Source organism: Lygodium microphyllum, chromosome 4, assembly GCF_053477565.2.
Source record: "Lygodium microphyllum isolate KBCC chromosome 4, Lygodium_microphyllum_v1.1.10, whole genome shotgun sequence".
Classification (NCBI taxonomy): Eukaryota; Viridiplantae; Streptophyta; class Polypodiopsida; order Schizaeales; family Lygodiaceae; genus Lygodium; species Lygodium microphyllum.
In genome coordinates this window covers 170,791,374-170,810,390 of record NC_141138.1, presented here as the reverse complement: position 1 = coordinate 170,810,390, position 19,017 = coordinate 170,791,374, and the positions used below count along the sequence as shown (strand labels likewise).

At 43.1% G+C, this 19,017-nt stretch overlaps 1 protein-coding gene across 8 annotated transcripts in view; it reads right to left on the bottom strand.

Moving 5' to 3' along the window:
• Positions 1 to 13,527, bottom strand: part of LOC148037900 (putative serine/threonine protein kinase IREH1) — a 167,610-nt gene extending 154,083 nt beyond the window's left edge. For 4 of the 8 annotated variants that reach the window (XR_015690729.1, XR_015690730.1, XM_087676881.1 and 1 more), the window contains exons 1-2: positions 12,979 to 13,524; positions 12,736 to 12,846 (exon numbers count right to left, since the gene is read on the bottom strand). Coding sequence is in view for 5 of the 8 variants with exons in the window: in XM_087676881.1 (XP_087533007.1) it covers positions 12,736 to 12,846; positions 12,979 to 13,032 (165 nt within the window). In the remaining 3 variants the exon portion in view is untranslated. Of the gene's footprint in view, positions 1 to 12,472; positions 12,536 to 12,735; positions 12,847 to 12,978 lie in introns of those variants that run through there. The other 4 variants (XM_087676878.1, XM_087676884.1, XM_087676882.1 and 1 more) reach the window with 3 other exon arrangements.
• Between the last annotated feature and the right edge of the window lie 5,490 nt (positions 13,528 to 19,017).

The following is a 19,017-nucleotide window of genomic DNA, read 5'->3' as shown; positions in this document are numbered from 1 at the left end:
ATATCCGGCCTGAGAAGGATAAATCCAAGACCACATGTCTTGTTTCAAAGATACAACTGCCAGAGCATCCCAAGCCTGTCGCTCAAGACCATCCATGACGGAGTACTAGAAAGTCGCCTGATCCATAGGTACACGTGCATTAAAGTCACCCATAACAAAGCCTAGACGAGCCATGGCAAGGCAATGCAAATCATCCCAGAGTTGACAAAGTTTGCAAGCAATAGAAGGAGCATACACCCCCACTAGCCACAAAATCCCTCCCTTGTATGGGATTTCCAGAATCATAAATCTACCATGATGGTCCTGAGAAACCAGAGAAGGTTGCAAGGAGGATTTAACAGCCAACATAACTCCAGATTTATGTGGAACCCGACCACTAAAAAAACCTAAATAATCCTTGTATACGTAGGTAGATCTTGCCAAAGCATGTTGTTTATGCTCCACAACACAAAAAACATCGCAATTTCCAGCCAACACAACTTTCCACAACCGATACTGCTTACTGCCCGAAGAAACACCTTTCACATTCCATAAAGCAATTCTCATGATAAACAAAGAAAGAAACTACTACCCCTTTGCCTTTCCCTTTCATTTCAACAACTTTAGTTGCCTGAAATTTCTCCATCTCACTTCGGATCACGTCTACCAAATCTGCTCTCTGCAAAGTAGCAATCGAATCATGCGAAGGAAACGGTTGTTGCTAAGAACGGAGAACGTCAAGAGGAGACACAAGCTTCCCACGCGCATCAAAGCACAAAGTAGAATTAGAAGCCCTTTTATACTCCGCAACGACTGCAAGAGAACGTGAGGGTTGAGGTTTCATGTAGAAACCCCTACCTCTATGTTGAAAAGTCTGAGTGATAGGCTGCGGAGGTGGATGGGCAGCAGACAAACGAGGCTCCTGTCTAGTATTGCGTCTGACCATAATGACCCAAGAATTATCCTGCAGAGGCGAATTCCGACCAACCAAAAGCGATGCACGCTCTATACCAGTTTGAGAAGCATCCTTCTTTCCATCATCATGTCCATGTTGAACAAGTGGCACATGATTAGGTTATGGCTGCTGCTGAACCACTTGCTGGGAATAATGCTCATGCATATCCATGTCAGGAACCATTGAACTCTGCAAAACATCAAGACTTATACTATCACATTCAGAAATGAAATGGCCCAATTGGCCACATCTGAAACAGTGACCAGCAAATGTACCCCATTTCAGCTCGTAAACCAACGTTTGCAATCCCAAAACCTCAAACTGGGCGGGCAAGGTTTTCCTGTATCCCAAAGCATGCAAGCCCTATCTCTATTACAAGAGGCCAACCGAGGCTCCACCAACACCTCACCAAGAGTTCTCAATACCAAAGGTAGAAGTCTCCAAAGATGTGCAAGAAAATCAACCACCTCAACCCAGATTGGGCATGCCTGCCTAAGTACCTCTTTAAATTCCGCCATAGGTCTCCAAGGGACCATATGCACTAACTAACCATCCATAAACAACAGGATACATTGCATAATAAAAGCACGCACTTCCGGGGATCAAAAAAGGACTTCAAAAAACCCCTTCGATCCATCATAAATCTCTTCAACTAGAGGGGCCTGCACTTGTCCTAAAGCATCATCTTGGCCCATCACAGCATTGACAAGCGTAGACTGCAACTAAGCACGAATTCTGGTGATCAAAGGAGTCCTTCCCATGAAGTTAAAGCTGCCATCTCATGGAAAGCAGCAATCTGCTGTAAAACCAGATCTATTCCCATAATAGCTACCACATGTTCCCCTTCTAGTAAAGAACTCGCTTTACCCTCATTGGCATGAGCATAATCCAACATTAGATTATTGGCAGTGGCCAACATAAACTGAAGAGGCCCATCAGGCTGAGGACATGAAATGTGAACATTTGACTGAGGCAAATTCTGAGCACACAAGTTTGATTCTTCCACGGACATTTTATGACGTTTACCCATCTCCTCCCCATCCATCAATCGGCCAAAATCTTTTGCTGATGAGTCACCATCCGATTCGACCAAATCTTTATCATCCCCATTCCCCATATGCTGGTCAAGAAAGGCCATATCAATACAATTTGACTCCTGCAGATTCTCCATAACCAAGCTTAAGGCTTATTATAATCTCTGTTTTCAATTCCTCATAAACTGACGTGACCTGTCCTTGCAATCAGATTTCTCTGCCCTTGCAAATTCCTGTATGCAAGCCTTTTGACTGCAGGTCTGTGGCTGTAAGTCTGGGGGCCTGTACTATCGGTGTTTATACCCTGTAGGACTTTGCCCTAGCGTGTGTTGAACTGAACTGAAGGAGCAGTATACTTCACAAAATGAGTGCCTACCTGCCTGCAGAAGGGCGCACACGGAGTGCGCTGAAGTCTGGGCTGCTCGCACACCAGGTCTGCTTCTGAGTGGCTGCGTGAAATCTGTTCACACAGGGGAGGGCAGAGTTGTACTGGCATAAGGTTGTTTGGTGCTCTCTCTCCTCAACAGTGCTGTCCCTCGAAGGGCAGGCAGCGCACACAAGCCTAAAATGGAGCAGTCAGGCAGTGCTCGTCTCCACACAGGCTTATGCAGGCTGTCAGCAGTGGTACAGACTAGGGTTCGATCAGGTTGGCGCAAACAGCCAGTCATGACAAGTCGCCATAGCATCAGACGTTCCCTCCCTCCCTCCCTCCCTCTGTCTCTCTCTTTCTCTCTCTACTAAGCTGTAAACTAACTGAATGGCTGAGACCCAGCTCCCAACAACGTTTTCACACAGGCTTATGCAGGTTGTGAGCAATGGTACAGACTAGGGTTCGATCATGTTGGCGCAAACAGCTAGTCCTGACAGGTCGCCATAACATCAGACATTCCCTCCCTCCCTCCCTCTGTCTCTCTCTTTCTCTCTCTCCTAAGCTGTAAACTAACTAAATGGCTGAGACCCAGCTCCCAAAAACGTTTTCTCAATTTGCATGGGCATTTTTGCCAAGTGGCAACCTTCTAAACCCATTTTTCAGCATTATCGAACCATTTAATTAATTTTCAGAATTAAATAATCCCCTTCTAACCCTACCCAAAATTAAATGTGCCCATCCATAATTAAATTGGCTAGGCCATTTGCAACCTGGAGCGGTCCCCAACCTCTATCGACCCTTAGACTTGCATTAATTAATTAATAAATGCTAGTCCCTAGTGTCACCACTTACATTTATTTGCCAAGCAACTATCATAGGGTTAAAATTGACACCAACTGACCCCCAAAGCCCAACTGACATAACTTATCACAACTTTTGCTTTTGACACCCATTGCATCCTTGGGGTCCTTGGCCTATTACCATGAATAACTGTCATGTGCATCACATGTACTAAACAACCTTGCGCATTTGATTAATAACTTAATCAAATGTTATTAGCAAGATTAAAGCATCTCAAAATTTCATGTCCCTGTGACAGCTCATTGCAATGGTATCCAAGAGAGCTTATCACCTTGTACAATATCAGAGCTTCACATTGGTCAAAGGGGCTTAGTGCACATTATATGCATCTTACGGCCTTCAGTATAGAACTCTAATAGCCAATGCAAAACAAACAATGTTGAACCAGGAGTGCTTGGGGATAGGTGCATATGCTCTAGTGACATGGGGAGTAAAGGTCGATGATGACAAACTTCCATGACATGTATTGACTTGTCATAGTAGATGCACCTAGTATTTTGTGTTCCTTCTTTAGAGATGACTTTACCTTGCCAAGGCAATGAAAGGAAGTGATGGACTGTGCAACTGAGAGAGAGAGAGAGAGAGAGAGAGAGTGTGTGTGTGAGTGAGTGTGTGTGTGGTCGTCTGACAGTCCCACCCTGCCGACGGCTATCTGACCTGCGGGGCCTGCTCGTCACCGTCGCCCGTCCGCCTGTCACCGTCGCCCGGCCACCTTGCGTCTTGGGGTCCCTGTCGTCGCCACCCGACCTGGGCCCCGTTGTCCGTCACTAGCCGGTCCGCTCGCCACAGGAGCGTGCGGGACAGGCTGCGTGTTCTTCCCCGCCTGCGGCTGGGGCCTTCGACGCCCTGTGCTTGCTCCGCCCACGCCACCTGCTGCGACTAGGGTTTCGCCCAGTTGTCTGTCCCGTTGCGGCTGCAGCCCGCCTACGCCCGTCTGTCGTGCCCAGGATTTCGCCTCGCTGCCAGCGCCCTGCTGTTCGCGCTTTCGCCACGGCCTGGCCTACTCCCATCAGCCGACACCGGAATCTGCAAAGCAGTTGCCGTCCTCTCTGGGCCCTGCTTGATGGCGGCTATGTGACCTGCCCCTTCACCTTTGTTGTCGTCCCGTCTCAGCTCAGGTAACAAATCAAGTGTGACAGAGCAGGGTACGCAGATTTCTTCTTCGCCTGAGCGCGAATCAATAGTTTGTAATAGAAGAGAGAAGCATGGCTGGCCTGGATATGGCTTTTATCAACCAAACGGTGGCAGCCCTTGGTCCAGATTCGGATACAGAGGAACCGGAGGATATGATTCCTTGTACAGAGGAGATGCCTCCGGCTCCTGACTTTCAGCCTGCAGGCAAGCGTTCCAAGCATATGCCCGAAGAGACAATGGGTAATCAGGAACATTCGTATGCTCAGGTTGCCTCTGACTCTGTGGATTCTCAGGACATTGACTGGGAGCATTTGCTGGAGTTTGCCAACACTCTGCTTGGCGCGTATGTCCAGCATAATCATGAAGCTTTTTCGAATTCTGGAACTGAAGATGTTCTGGAAGCCACGATGGACCCGAAAACTGTCTTGCGTTCTTTTTCGGTGTTTTATGAACGGGCGGTTATTCTCTTCTTCACTGGCAGGATTCCAGTGCTTTCCCATATTCGCCAGTGGCTGCACCATTTACTACAGGGAGAGTGTGTTGAGGAAATTTTTGTTGGGCCCCGAGGCTTCTATGAGGTGCTGTTGAAATCTGAAACGCATCGAGCTGATCTGCTGCCTAAACTACCTTTGTTCTTTGATCGCCGTTTGGTCCATGTTGTGCCATGGCGCCCGATGGCAGACTTTCAGCGCCTGCTCCAACATGAATGCCCGGTGTGGGTTGAAGTGGAAAATTGTCCGGCTGTCTATTGGCCTTTGTTAAAGGATGCCATGGCCGCTGTGGGAACTGTGCTAGTGCCCCCGAGCTTAAGGACCATGAATCACAACCGTTTATGTATGTTATGGGACACTGCTAGGAAAAGGCCTGCTTGGCTTCGTATTAATTGCTCTGGTATGCATCCTTTGCACTTTCGTTTGAAATGGGCAAACTTTGCAGGACACTGTTTTTCATGTGGAAAATTGGGGCATTTTATGGTTGAATGCCCAAAGAAGCAACCGGCGTCAGATGCTGAGCATGCTATGCTGCCTATGGAAGACATGGTCCTTGATGCTCCATCACAGGATGCAACCCAGCCTCCTAAAGTTCTAGATAAAGGTAAACATCCGGTTTCGGGTTTGGATTCCCACGGCACTGACTGGGTAGAGGCACGTTCCAAAAAAGGTAAAAAGGTTGATGCTGTCCTGGCAGCTCCTAGGCTGAATGTTTCACAAGATTCCATGCGCACGTATATGCGCAGGAAAGAAATGTCGTCTTCTGAGCACGCTGCGCGTACTATGGTTTCTTCTGCTCCCCGTAACCAGTCTACCAGGACAGTCTATACCGCCGGGCCAAAGGGTCCACCCGCTAAGTTGGCTTTTAATTCGCGAGGGAATGTGATTACACCATGGGATCGTCATTATCCCCGTTCCATCCCCAAGACAGTGGATATTCCATCTACCTCTAAAGCTGGCCGTCAGAACTCTTTTGCTGTGTTAGCAGATTTTTTGGATGAGGGTGTCCTTGATATTCTAGCAGAAAAGGTTAAATCGAGGCAAGTGGTGCCTCGTTCCTAATCTTCTCTTTGCATATACATGAAGATAGCCACGTGGAATGTGCGAGGTATTTGTTCTCGCCATAAACAACATGCCATGTGGACTATATTACATGAGAATCAGTGGGATGTCTTGTGTGCAATAGAGCACAAGAGTCATAGTGAAGCTGGAAAAGTTGTGGATTGCCATGGGTTTCGTCTGTTTTATGCGGAGACACACGCCGGGCATTATTCTGGTGTGCTTATGATTGTGCATGAGAAATATCAACCGGTTCTTATTAAAAATGATGTACATGGCCGCTTTGTGGTGGTTGAAGTTTTATTTGAAGGAGAGATCTTCTGGTTGTTGGGCCTATATGCTCCGAATGACCCTTTACCCCGCCGGGATCCTTGGAATACCTTGAAGACCTCCTTGTCACTTGGCAGACGAGGTTTTTTTATGGGAGATTTTAATATGTGTGTTGATTCTTCGCAGTCCACTTCAGGGCATTCGGTGATGGACGCTCCGGAAAGTCGGGTATGGCATGAGTTTGCTCTTGCTGTACTTAAGCAAGACCTATGGTCCTGACTACACCCTTCTGCTACGGGGTTTACCTTTCACTCGGCACAGTATGCAACTACATGGTCGCGGTTGGATCGCATGTACATTATGTAGGATGATGATTTTCTTCCTAAGATGCTGGAAATGACAGTCTTGCAGCAATATGCCTTGTCGGACCATTTCCCTCTCCAGCTTGAGATGCTTGCACAACCCATTGCTCCTTTTATGAAATTGCTGGATAGACTCCCTTTACGTTTCAACTCCTCTTATTTGACGCATCCACTCTTTCAAGGTTATATGCAGCAAGTGATTGATAGATTCTTATTGGATTTCGCCTCGGAGGGCACTGCTTCCTTTGAACAATTGCTCTCAAATGTGCAGCGGATTGCTCGACAGTATGGGATCCACCATGCCTCTCTTTGCAGGCGGCGTCAACTTGCAGCGGAGGACTTACTGGCTTTGGTTCGCTCGCTGCTGGTGGACACTCCAAATGATGAATTTCTGCTGCCACTAGCAATGCGTTTGACTAACCTGATTAAAGAGTTTCAGTTGAAATCCTATCAGAAGGCCAAATTGCACAATTTGATTGAGAATTTACAAGATAGTGCTTGTCAAACTCATAAGTTCTTTCGCGCTCTGCATGCCTCTCCTGCTTGAGAAAATATGACTAGGCTCCAGAATTCAGAAGGTCAAATGGTCACTGACCCTCAGACCATTGTCAATATGTGCAGGAATTATTTCCTAGATCTTCTTGGTTCTTCTCAGGCACCTTCTGAGCAGGTTGCGCATGCATGTTCAGTCTTCTATGATATGGTCCGCCATCAGGTTCCACATGAGATGCAAACTACTTTGGAGACAGATATTTGTGAGAAGGAGGTTATGGATGTTTTGTTGCACCTGCCTAAGGAGAAGAGTCCCGGTTGGGATGGCCTCACCAATGAATTCTTTGAGAGTTCCGCTACCCAACTGGTGAAGCCATTGACGGCTATGTTTCAGCAGGTTTGGGAAACAGGATTCATGCCTTCCTCATGGAAAGATGGGCTTATCAAATTGCTTCCAAAGGTTCCTTCGCCGTCACTGTTGCAACATTGGAGACCAATCTCGTTGATGGGCTCGATGTATAAAATCTTTTCCAAAGTACTGGCAAATCGGCTCCACAAGCATCTTCCGGCCATTGTGCATCCTCTTCAATATGGTTTCATTAAGGGTCGTAACATTCTGCATAATATCTTAAATGTACAAATGGCGATTGACTATGCAAGGCACTCTAATCAGGAAGTGGTATTGGTCCAATTGGACCTGGAAAAGGCTTTTGACTACTTAGACTGGTCCTTCGTTGCAGAACTCATGTCTACCATGGGCTTTGGCACTCGGATGTCCCGCTTGATCTACACCATTAGTGCTGCGGCTTCTTCGCGAGTTATGCTAAATGGTGGTGTTACAGCACCCTTTGTCCTTGCACGCTCTGTGAGACAGGGTTGTCCTCTGAGCCCTCTTTTCTTTGCCCTGGCGACTCATCCTGTTCTTTCGATGTTATCCTCCATGGCAGCTTCTGCTCGATTGGCCGAATTGTATCTTCCTTTTGGTCAGCACTTCATTAGTCAATCATTGGCTGATGACAGCTTTATGATTTTACATGCGGACAAGGACAATATTTGCAAAGCATTAGATGTCTGGACGCTCTTTGGTCAGGCGTCTGGTCTGCGTATCAATACTTCCAAATCAGCTATTCTCAGTTGCACGGAGCCCGATTTACAGTCACTGGCCTGGCAAGGCCAGGTTATTCCCCGTGGTTCCATTGTCAGGCATCTTGGGTACCCTTTGGGGGTTGATGTTCAGCCAAAACAACTGCTACAGTGGATTTCACAGAAATTGGCAGCGAAGTTTCTTTATTGGAAGTCGCAAGCTTGGCCCTTCCATGTTCACCTCAAAGTGGCTCAGATAATTATGCTGCCAATGCTTACATATTTCTTGCCATTGCTGCCCTGGACTCCTACCACTTTGAATGCTCTCACGCGGCCCATTCGTTTCATGTTATGGAAGAAGGATTCATTGCAGGCAGGTATTTCGTGGATTTCGTGGTCGCATACATGTACTCCCAAATGTCTGGGTGGGGGGGCCATTTTGGATGCGGAAACTCATATGCTGGCTCTTCGTTGGTCCCTTTTTCGTGCCATGTGTGTGGAGCATCACCCGTGGGCCGTGATAGCCCGTTATTTTCTTGAGGACTGTGGGCTTCTGCATCGTAATACACAGAATAGAAGCTCCTAGTGGCATGTTCTTAATGCAAACTCTCGATTTTCGAGTCCTTATTCATCCCTGCTTGTTCACTTGGTCGGCTCCTGGCAATTGGTTCTCCAGAAGGCTAGTTGGCATCCAGCGGAGGCCCGCTTACATACTAACTCTTTTCAACTGGAATTGTTGGCAGCCTCGAGATTACTTTCATGGGAAGGCAAACAGGAGCTCCGGCCAAAATTTAACCGCATGGCCCGTTTGGGATTGACTTCTGTTGCAGATGCCACCCTTGCCAATCGTAATGTCTTCATATCCTTTCGTACTGCTAGGCGACTTTTCCGAATCCCTCGGGGATACCATAATCTATGGGAACAGCTTTTGTTAGTCCTCCAGAGAAGGCAACCCTTTCCTGCCCTTGCTGTGGATCGCCCTTGGCAGGACTGGGTCCTGGCAGGCCAGTTGAATTTGGAAAAGGCCTCGGCTAACCAGGTGTACCATCTTCTGATTAAAGATCATCAATGGCTGGTCACTAAAGCCAATACGGTATGGGGGCTGCGGAAATCTCAGTCATGGTGGAAGGCAACTGTGATGGAGGGCTGGGTGAACAAGACTCCTTTCAAATGCAAGGTCTTTCTTTGGAGGATAATGATTGGTGGTCTTCCTCTTGCCTCGGCCCTTTCCAAGCGTCGAATCTCTAATGGCAATTGTTTCTTCTGCACCACTACTGTGGAATTGGCCTGTCATCGATTTATCTCTTGCCCTCTTGCGAAGAAAATCTGGTCGTTTTTGTCAGCGGTTTGGCGAGCTGTGGTTGGTTTCTCGATGAGCCCTTTCGATTGGGTTTTTGTACGCCCAAAATACCCCACACTGGCACAGTTGCATATGAAGATCTTGTTCCATTTTCTTAGATACTGGGGATGCTGGCACAACTGGACCACTCGGAATGCCTTTCTTTTTGATTCGGCATCTAATGTTCCCAGACACATTGCCAGGCTTAAAGGCCTTTTGCTTTGGCAGATAGATCTCCTTCAGCACTCTGACTTGCTCCCTCCGGAAGACTTACTTCCTTGGCATTTGGCAATTTCCACTGTGTTTTTGCCATGACTTGAGTACCTCTGTCCGGGTTTTGTACTGACAGTTGACACACGCTGGCTTACAACCATCGTGTATCTTGTAATCATGTAAACTTGTACCTTTTTTTTCGTAATTAATACAATTACCTTTTACGGAAAAAAAAAAGAGAGAGAGAGAGTGTGTGTGTGTGTGTGTAAATACAAAAAGAAGTTTTTTGTGGGTACACTAGTACCCTTATTCTTCATTATCTTCACTTATTTATGATTATACAATGTGTACTTATACGAGGGGTACCTAGCTGGGCCTTTGGCCATTAGCCTTTACCCCAACAAGCAATACATTTGCAAATAAAATATATGTTGCGAACTCTCGAGGCTAAGAAGGAGAATATAACACATACGGGCAATCTATACAAGTCCTTATGACAAAGAGATCCGTCAAACAACAATGACTAACTTATGAGACATGACAAGAGATAGCAACATGAAACTATTATGGAGTACTATGGATAAGTGCAAGCCTTTTTGTGGAGAAGTTTAGTGATGGGACACGACATCATACTGTACTCGGAGATGCACTTGTGCCAAGGTGATGGACTAACCAAAAGTTTGGGATTTCAAAAAGGACTTAGGAGTCAATGCACCAACCCTAGCTATGCACAACAAGAAGCATGAGAGGATCTAGAAGTCTTTCCATACTAATGGATAGGAGCTTGAGCATGTAATCCATGGGATTGCATGAAGAGGCATGCTTTATATGGATCCCTCAATCCGGATCTAGATCCAAACAAAGAAGATTGAAGGATATCTATCTAGCAACATGCCACTATTGCACCAACTAATTTATGATATGTAGTACAAGGAGATTCAGTGCACTTGCCTCTTTACAAGAACATCATCAGGTTCTCTAGCCTTGGAAATATTCCTTCTAGCAAGAGATTTCAATGTGCATACAAGTTATATATAGGCACCAGTTAATGGCAAGGAGGACCCTACATATTAGGAGATTTGACATTGAGGCTGCAAACCTCATGATAGCCTTAGAATGAATAGTAGACAACATGGAGTATGGGGAGGATTCATTGTACTAGAATTGCACACAACTTGGTTGTTAAAATGACTTCTCATGATGGGCCCGACTTGTTATTTATACATCAGTATGCTGCTAAAAAGAGGTACCTCTGCTCCAGACCATCCATCATAGAATGAGGCAATGGAGTGTAAGTTGAATGTTCTCATACATCAAATTCTCCTAAACCAAACTTGGATGAGCCAAAGAAAGACATTCCGAATCAGCCCACAATTGATCATATTCCCTTGCTGAATTTGGGAGTATAAACACCCACCTCCTCCTTAAAGAAGAATTTTCATAATGGGAAATCCACTTTTGACATCTTGTCTACCAAACAAGGTTGCAGCAATGATTGATGGCAAACATAACCATTACCCTTGACCAATAAGAAATGTTGACACCATACAAAACAGTGTCATCTCATGGACATTAATATTGTCAGACAAACTGTGTTGTTTATGCTCAATAGCACCTAGAACATCCCAACTTATAGATAGTATGCCACATCTTTACTCCCTTAACATACTCTATGCAACCTTATTACTTTCAAATCTACTTGCATGGCAGTCTCCTAACCCTCTACTTCATCTTCAGCTTCTTTTCTTGCCCCAAATTTCTTTAAACTCATCTTAACCGTCTGATTCAGATACGCTTTGGTAGCTCCCTTAGAGCTATTTTATGCTATTAGGATCCCCTGTAAGGATATGCGTAAGACAGAAAATGAAAATGTCTCCAGATGTGACAAGATTGCCCCAAGAATCAAACAACATAGACAAATTGGCTTGATCTTGCACATGTTCAAATTGATGCATCGGATAATGAAGCTAAGGCTGCTCCAAACTACCCCATGTACTTACAATGCCTTGATTAAAACAAAGTTTGTGATACACTTGGAGCCGAAGAGGGGCACAGTGTTAAGGGTGGCCCTTGACAAACATTCCTCTTAACCATTTGCCATAACTCTTATCTTAAATTATCGGCATGAGTCTGTATTAACCCTTTACAGTCTCTGCAGGGCCATGGTTAAATTCCTCCAAAGACTTCTTTGCAACGGATATCTAGTGTCATTTATTTTCATCTAACTGTCCCTAAAACAGATCGTTAATTCTCCTATTTTTGAAAAGTGACTTTCCGAATAACCGTGCCAAAGAGATGGATAGTGTTTACATAATCAAAAGGCGACTCTTATCATGATTGTGTGATTTCTTTGTTGGGTAACACTTGGTTGGTGCAGTTGCCATGGCAGGGCTAACCCTTAGAGATTTAGCCAGCATGACAAGCTGACCTTTCCCGCCAAAGGAGATGCATGTGAAGGTTACAAAGGTGTCAGGTCGTCCAGTGTCCTAACGTTTTTCGGACAGCACGAAGACGTTTCTTTGATGGCTCAAGTGTTCGGGCACTTAGCTTCTGCTGCGCCCTTTCATACACTCACTTCACTTCAGCTAGTCCCTGTGTGCTCATTGCCTCGTACCAACGCTTAGGTCCTGAGCTTTGATGATGACTGAGAGCATTAGCTCACAGCAATATCATCAAACGAGGCTTGAAATTTGCAAAAGCTGGGAAATTTGCTAGTATTGCTTGAAATAGAATGATGCGAGATGTATGAATTTATCTCGCGTGATGGAAATGATTAGCCAGCTGCACATGTTACTTGTAGCTAGATAAGGCTAAGTGGCCCACAGAATACCTTAAGCTAAGCCACCCCAGTTGGCTTGGACAGGACAGTTAATCGATTAGGTCACCCCATCCTCTGCATATGCAAAATTGAAGGTTTGTTTAAAACAAGCAAATTATGGGAAAGAGCCCTACGTTTTACCACAAAACCAAGACAAAACAAGTTATGGGAAAGAGTTTCTGTTCCCCTCAAAATCAAAACCCATGCAAAGTGCCGACTGTCCCAATGGGGCATTGCCAGTATCTTTTCAATTGCTTTCTGCTTAAGTGATGTACATCTGATATGGAGACTGAAGCGCATCCTGCAGCATTTTCAACTGCAAGACTGGACCTGCTGGGCCTTCTGGTACTGGACTTGGATTGAGCCTCTATGGCGCAAGAAAGAGCCTGATCATAAACGTCAGTAACAAAAGCATCAATTCCCATACACATCCCAAATTGATCATTTGTTATTGTTGCAAAGATCGCAGATCAAAACGCCAGTGCTCTTGTGTATTGAGTCGTCTGATGTAAGCTTACATGTTCTTCTAACTGTAGCTTTTGTTCGATCTTTTGAGTGAAATCCGATTCCATTCTATTCGCACTGCAATAAGCTTGTGGGTTAGAGGTGTGATGGTCCTGGTGTATGATTTTGTGATGAAGTTGACGTGTTAGACAGGGAATTGAGGCTGAGCATGCCCGCCTATCGTTTGGCTTGACAGTAGATTTCTTCCTGTCATGTCAGTACTACTTTCACAACAGCTAGCGGTACTTCCCTTCCTTTCCAAGCTCCGCCGCCCCGCCGCCCCCACCTACACCTTTATGCAATACCGGCTACACGACTGACGTCGACTGGTAGTGTCGCCGGCACACCGTGAAGAACAGAAGCCCCCTGGACCCCAAAGAGGACGGTCGTGGTCCTGCTGCCAGGAGTGCAAAGCGCACCGAGCTCTTCGTTCTGCATAATATTTTAGGGAGGTTTGCCTTCCTTCTCGTTTACAGTTGTATCGCTCCGGCTGGTTTATGCCAACTGTGTAGCCTATGGTGTGCGCCGTTGGTGTGTTCAATTCCCCGGGAGGGACCAAGTGTTCTTTTCTCTGAAAGGCTGTGAGATGTAATGTTAAATGTGAAAAACTTGGAGAAATAGCCAATGGGTGAAGTTCTTATCCAAGAGAGAGTTACGGTGGTAAGATGGGACAGTCACAAAACATTATGCTTTGACATAAATTTTGTGAATTAAGACGAGTGGTGTTGAGTAGGCCATTATTCAGATAGTAAGGTAAACAGGCCAATATTCCATGCAAGGAGACACAAAATTTTAATTGTGATGAGCAGCACCCTTGATGGCATCCAGGATGAAGGAGAAGTCACAATCCATTGTTGCTATTGTCAACCGGGCATGGCCTTCATGTGCATGTCAACCCTATGTAGCTTTTCTCTTCTTGGCATTTGGATCATTTTTGGTGGCTTGAATAGCCATCCCCTTTTCGGCTCAAGCAATCTACCATACAAAGTAAGATTTTAGAGAATGTACCAAGGAATCAAATTTATCTTTGTAGACAGCATCATTTCTTTGAAGCCATATGGCCCAAAGGCGGAGGGATGAACAGTTATTTGCCTCAACTATATGGGGGGCATGGCATCTCAAATAGGTATTGCATACATATCCCATACATATCTATATATGTATCTTCCGCATAAATAATCGTATGTACTTTCTTTTTATGTGTATGCATGTGTGGTGAGAGGTTTAATGTAAGATGAATTGTAAAATTTAAAAAAAATGGCAAATGATTTAAAAGGCTTAAGAACATTTACAAAGATTTAAAACATATGCAAAGAAGATTTGATTATATTTTTTCTTCTTCTTCTTGTTGCTGCTGCTGATGCTGATGCTGATGCTGCTCCTCCTCCTCCTCCACCACTTCCTCCTCTCTCTCTCTCTCTCTCTCTCTCTCTCTCTCTCTCTCTCTCTCTCTCTCTCTCTTAAGATATTACACATAGATGCAATGGCAACAAAGTTTTGAATATTAAGACATTGGACACCAAGAGACAAACCCCATTACTTGTACTACTAATTCACTGTTAGATATACTCAATCCCCCACCCTCATAAAGCACCATCAACATTACCCATGGTGCTCTAACTTGTAAGGCCTCTATTTTGAGGAGAAGCCATGTGTGAGCCCGAATATTGATTGGGTCCTGACTTGTATGTTGAATGGGGTCTATGTGACTGAATGGCAAAAAGGTGACCTTTGCAGATAATAGCAAATAGAGTAATTATGATAATAGCAACTAGAGACATAATACATCGAGTTGCAAGGTATGGGAGTTTGTAGCTCCTAGTTGGGGGGTCTCAAGGGGGTCAATGACCCTCTTAATGGGGCTCCAAAGGTAGTGCCCTGGCTCAACAATAAAGGGAATATCCCCTGGCCGACTAGGGAAGTTTCATAATATGATTGGACAAGCCAACCAAACTACTTTCCAAGCTAGAAAAGGAAGACTCCTCCAAAGCTCTCATTAATCTATCTTTCACCCAATCAAGGTTCTTCCCCGGGGGGTCCACTAGGTTTACCAAATGGTACCACGTGAGTGTAAGGGAGGAGAGGGGTTATTTAAGGGAATGAATGTACATTTTATAAGGTAAGGTCCCATAAATAGGGGGTAGATAAGGGATATTTTCATATATTTCTTGCACGCAGGTGATGTCTTCTTATTACTACTAGTGAATCCCCTGTGGGTTCTTCTAGCTAGCTATAAGCTCTTCGCCTATCATTCATCCGGATTGCCATCTAAGCTTTAAAGTGCACGGGTGGACAAAGCCATCTTTATATCAGCTTGTTGAAGTTAAAGAAGCTTTTGTTGTTCTTATATTTGTTGTGTATTCTCTACTCCTTACTTAGATTCTGTCCATTGTGCAATGTAATTTTTACAATCACCTTCCAAAAACAACATATAATGTTAAATAGGATAAATTAGGAATAAAAATACAAACACTTACAATGACATTACTACATGGTGTTAAAGGTCAAGCCTAATAGATGTAGTACTACATTTATTTGACATTAAATTCAAACTTTGACAATGACATGTGTGTGAATGTCATGATTCCATGAACTACATAAAGGGTGCATAGCAAGCACGTCTCCAAATGGAGCCTTCCACATCACCTAGTTACATGTCCAATATGGAGCATTGGCAATGTTACTTTAGAACTCTTCAATTCTAGGTTTTACCAACTATCCTTACAATTAGAGATGCAAGCTAGATCAATTAACAAACAAATTGCGTGTGCTAACAACAACTTGGATAATGAGAAGAGAAATTAGAACCAAGGCCTATACAATCATGAGCCATACTCAAAGGTCTCTCACTACTACCAACAGTCACCAAGAATGTTGAATGTCCATTCCTTGAAGATGTGTACAATTTGTGGCTACACCCTTGACAAGGGCACCCATTCTTGTCATTATCTACTTGCATGCCATCTAGGATTCTACCGAGAGAGAGAGAGAGAGAGAGAGAGAGAGAGAGAGAGAGAGAGAGAGAGAGAGAGAGAGAGAGAGAGAGAGAGAGAGAGAGAGAGAGAGAGAGAGAGAGAGAGAGAGAGAGAGAGAGAGAGAGAGAGAGAATGCGAACACAAGAGCTATCATCAACATATATTAGGGGTGTGCAAGCAAGTAGGGATGACCAACTAAATTCTCTCTTAATCACAAGCTTGTGTACACACGTATGCGCATGTGCACGCCACACACACAAGGGTGTCTTGCACTATGCTTTGCCTAATGTAAGAATGCACATCATGCAAAAGAAATTTTTTGGAGTGCCTCTCACATACGTTGATAAATCTATAACATCATAACTTTAGCTTTAAGCTACAAGGGTGCCAACATACTCAGGATAACCTCACAATATTAGTTGAATATACATACAAAATCCAAAAATGTCATCCTCTCAACTTAATGTTTTCACCCACACTTAATTCATATTTGGGCTTGGCCTCTTGAGACATATGTATGCAAGGATAACTTTCCCCTACAATTATGATTGGTCATAGGCATTGCTATATTTCCTTTTCCTATTATTATGATATGGATGTTAGTACCTATTATTGAATACTTATTATCATGAATCATTACTCCCTAACCATACATTAATGTGTACACTCACTAATCAGACTCACAAAATCACATACGATAGCTTTCTTTATTTTCATCCAAAATCCTAGCTTCCCTTTTTATTTTTTGCACTAGGAGGAAATGCTATAGACACGAATGATAAAGATTGTCAATGTTTTACAATATTACACTTTCATTACCATATTTTTGGCAAAACTTGTTCCTTTCATTTTCCAAGAATGATAACTTACATATCTACAATTTTTGTATTTATTGTTGCTCGAATCCATGGACTGTACCTCTATTTCTAAGCCTTTAGTGATTTTACAACTCAAAGCTCTTAGCCAAGTTGCAACCATGTTTGTGTTAAGGTGAGTGTAGTTCTCTTTTGTGTAAATTCCATCAAAATGTTCTATTTTTCTCCTAAGGCTTATCTTGCTTTTAAGCTCACTATGAGCCCTATATGGAAAGCAATTTCATCCATGCCCCATTGACCTTAAATCCCCTCCTCCTCTATGTAAATGACAATAAAATTTCTCTTTTCACCCATGCAAGTTGGTACAAAATGGTTAAACATGTTAAAAAGAATAATTAATAATTTTTTAAATGGTCCATGAGGCACTAAGTTTATTGATATTTCTATTGGTGATTATTGAAATAAGCTTTTACACATTAATTGTGCAAACAACGTGATATTGATAAAGTTATGGAGATCCAACCAATCTAACTTATGCCTATGAAAACCATGAGAAATGCATGCAATGTGACCTATAAGAGAGATTACGAATAAAGAAACACCTTATAAATAGATAGAAAAGTCATATAAGAATGTATAGAATCCCATCATTAAAGTCCACCAATATTAGCACAGAGGGCTATTTTGCATAAAGTTTCTTTTTTGTAATGCTAGCTATAACCTTTGTGTTATCCTCCCACACAATTCATGGTATATAAACTATTTTGTAATGCTAGATTTCAACTCTAAATTATCCTTATACATACTTCACAACCTATAGTATAAATTTATTCTTCTCCTAGACATTTACAAACCCAAGGTACTAATATACATCAATCTAGCAAAAATTATGATTTATTATCTTATTTTGGGATCATAATTACTTGCCAAGTTGTTGAGTACCTAAAATGACAAAGTGACTAGGCATTTTAGTAGAACACGAGATTTTTCTCAAGCTAGAATATATAGAGTATTAGACTCTAGCTCGTTATCATAATGTGAATTTATTTCCTTTCTCTTTTCCCCATCACAACTACTATGTTCTTTCTTTTCTCCCCTCGTGTTGATAATATCAAATCAGTGAACACAAATGCATATCTTTTGTTTCTAATGATATCTTGTTTTCCAATGCATGAAAAGTAGACATTCTTAGCCTACTAAAATGTTACACTACCTATAAATTCACACAAGCTTGATTGAATCCATATAAGGTTACTTTAGTGTTGTAATGATGCTTATCTCTTATCATAGAAAATTTTAACTTGCTGAACAATCCAACATGTCACGTGAGCTTGATTCAGTCCTTATAAGGTTGCTTCAATGTTGTAAAGATGGTTATCTCCTATCATGGAAATTTTAACTTGGTAAACAATCCAACATGTCGTATTCTACTTATCACTTGTACCAATGGCAATCCTTAACATTTGACATTCTTACATTTTTATAGCGCAAATATTTTGTCACTAGGAGGAAGGTAGGAGATGGTATAATAACTTGAAATTGGAATTGCACACATACTTTCATAATATCTCTAACTTCAAATAGTAATCAACTTACAAACTTTGGTCCTACTTACAAAACAATTACTCTTTAATCACTTGAGAATTGCTCCTAAATGGCTATAGACTAAAGTTAGTATAGATGGTTTGATATTTAGGTGTTTTAGATTCCACCACTTACAGGGTGTTTTTTTTTGTGAAGGAAGAAGCTAGATCATCAACGCATAGTCCAATGATCATTTGAAGAGCAATATGTTTGTTTTGGTCTACAAATATAGTGGGAAATATAGACTTTTAGGGCTACACTATAAAGAATGCTCATCTACTTGGACTCTAAGATGTTGTGTCAAAGAAACTTTCTAGACAAAATAATAAGGGTTGACAAAATTTCCTATTGAGTATATTGAAAGGTATCAATATTTATAAAACTAAATTTCAAAAATAGGGGGGAAAACCTCCTAGCAAGGGAAAAAATTGTCCCTGTGGTCATAAGTGAGTTCATATATATCACTACCAAAAATGGTCACAAATTCCCTCTAGGAGTGATGTATTAAATAAGAGCTAGCATTCATATGTAGGAAAGTGCCAAGCGTAGTGGACTATGATGACTCTACTAAGGGGAGTGAGCCCAAAGCTTTGCGAAAAGTTCCAAACCCATCACCACGTAAAAGATTTTCAAGGTTGTCCTATGTTGGTGCATATAGCCCAAGTTGATCTCTTTTGCA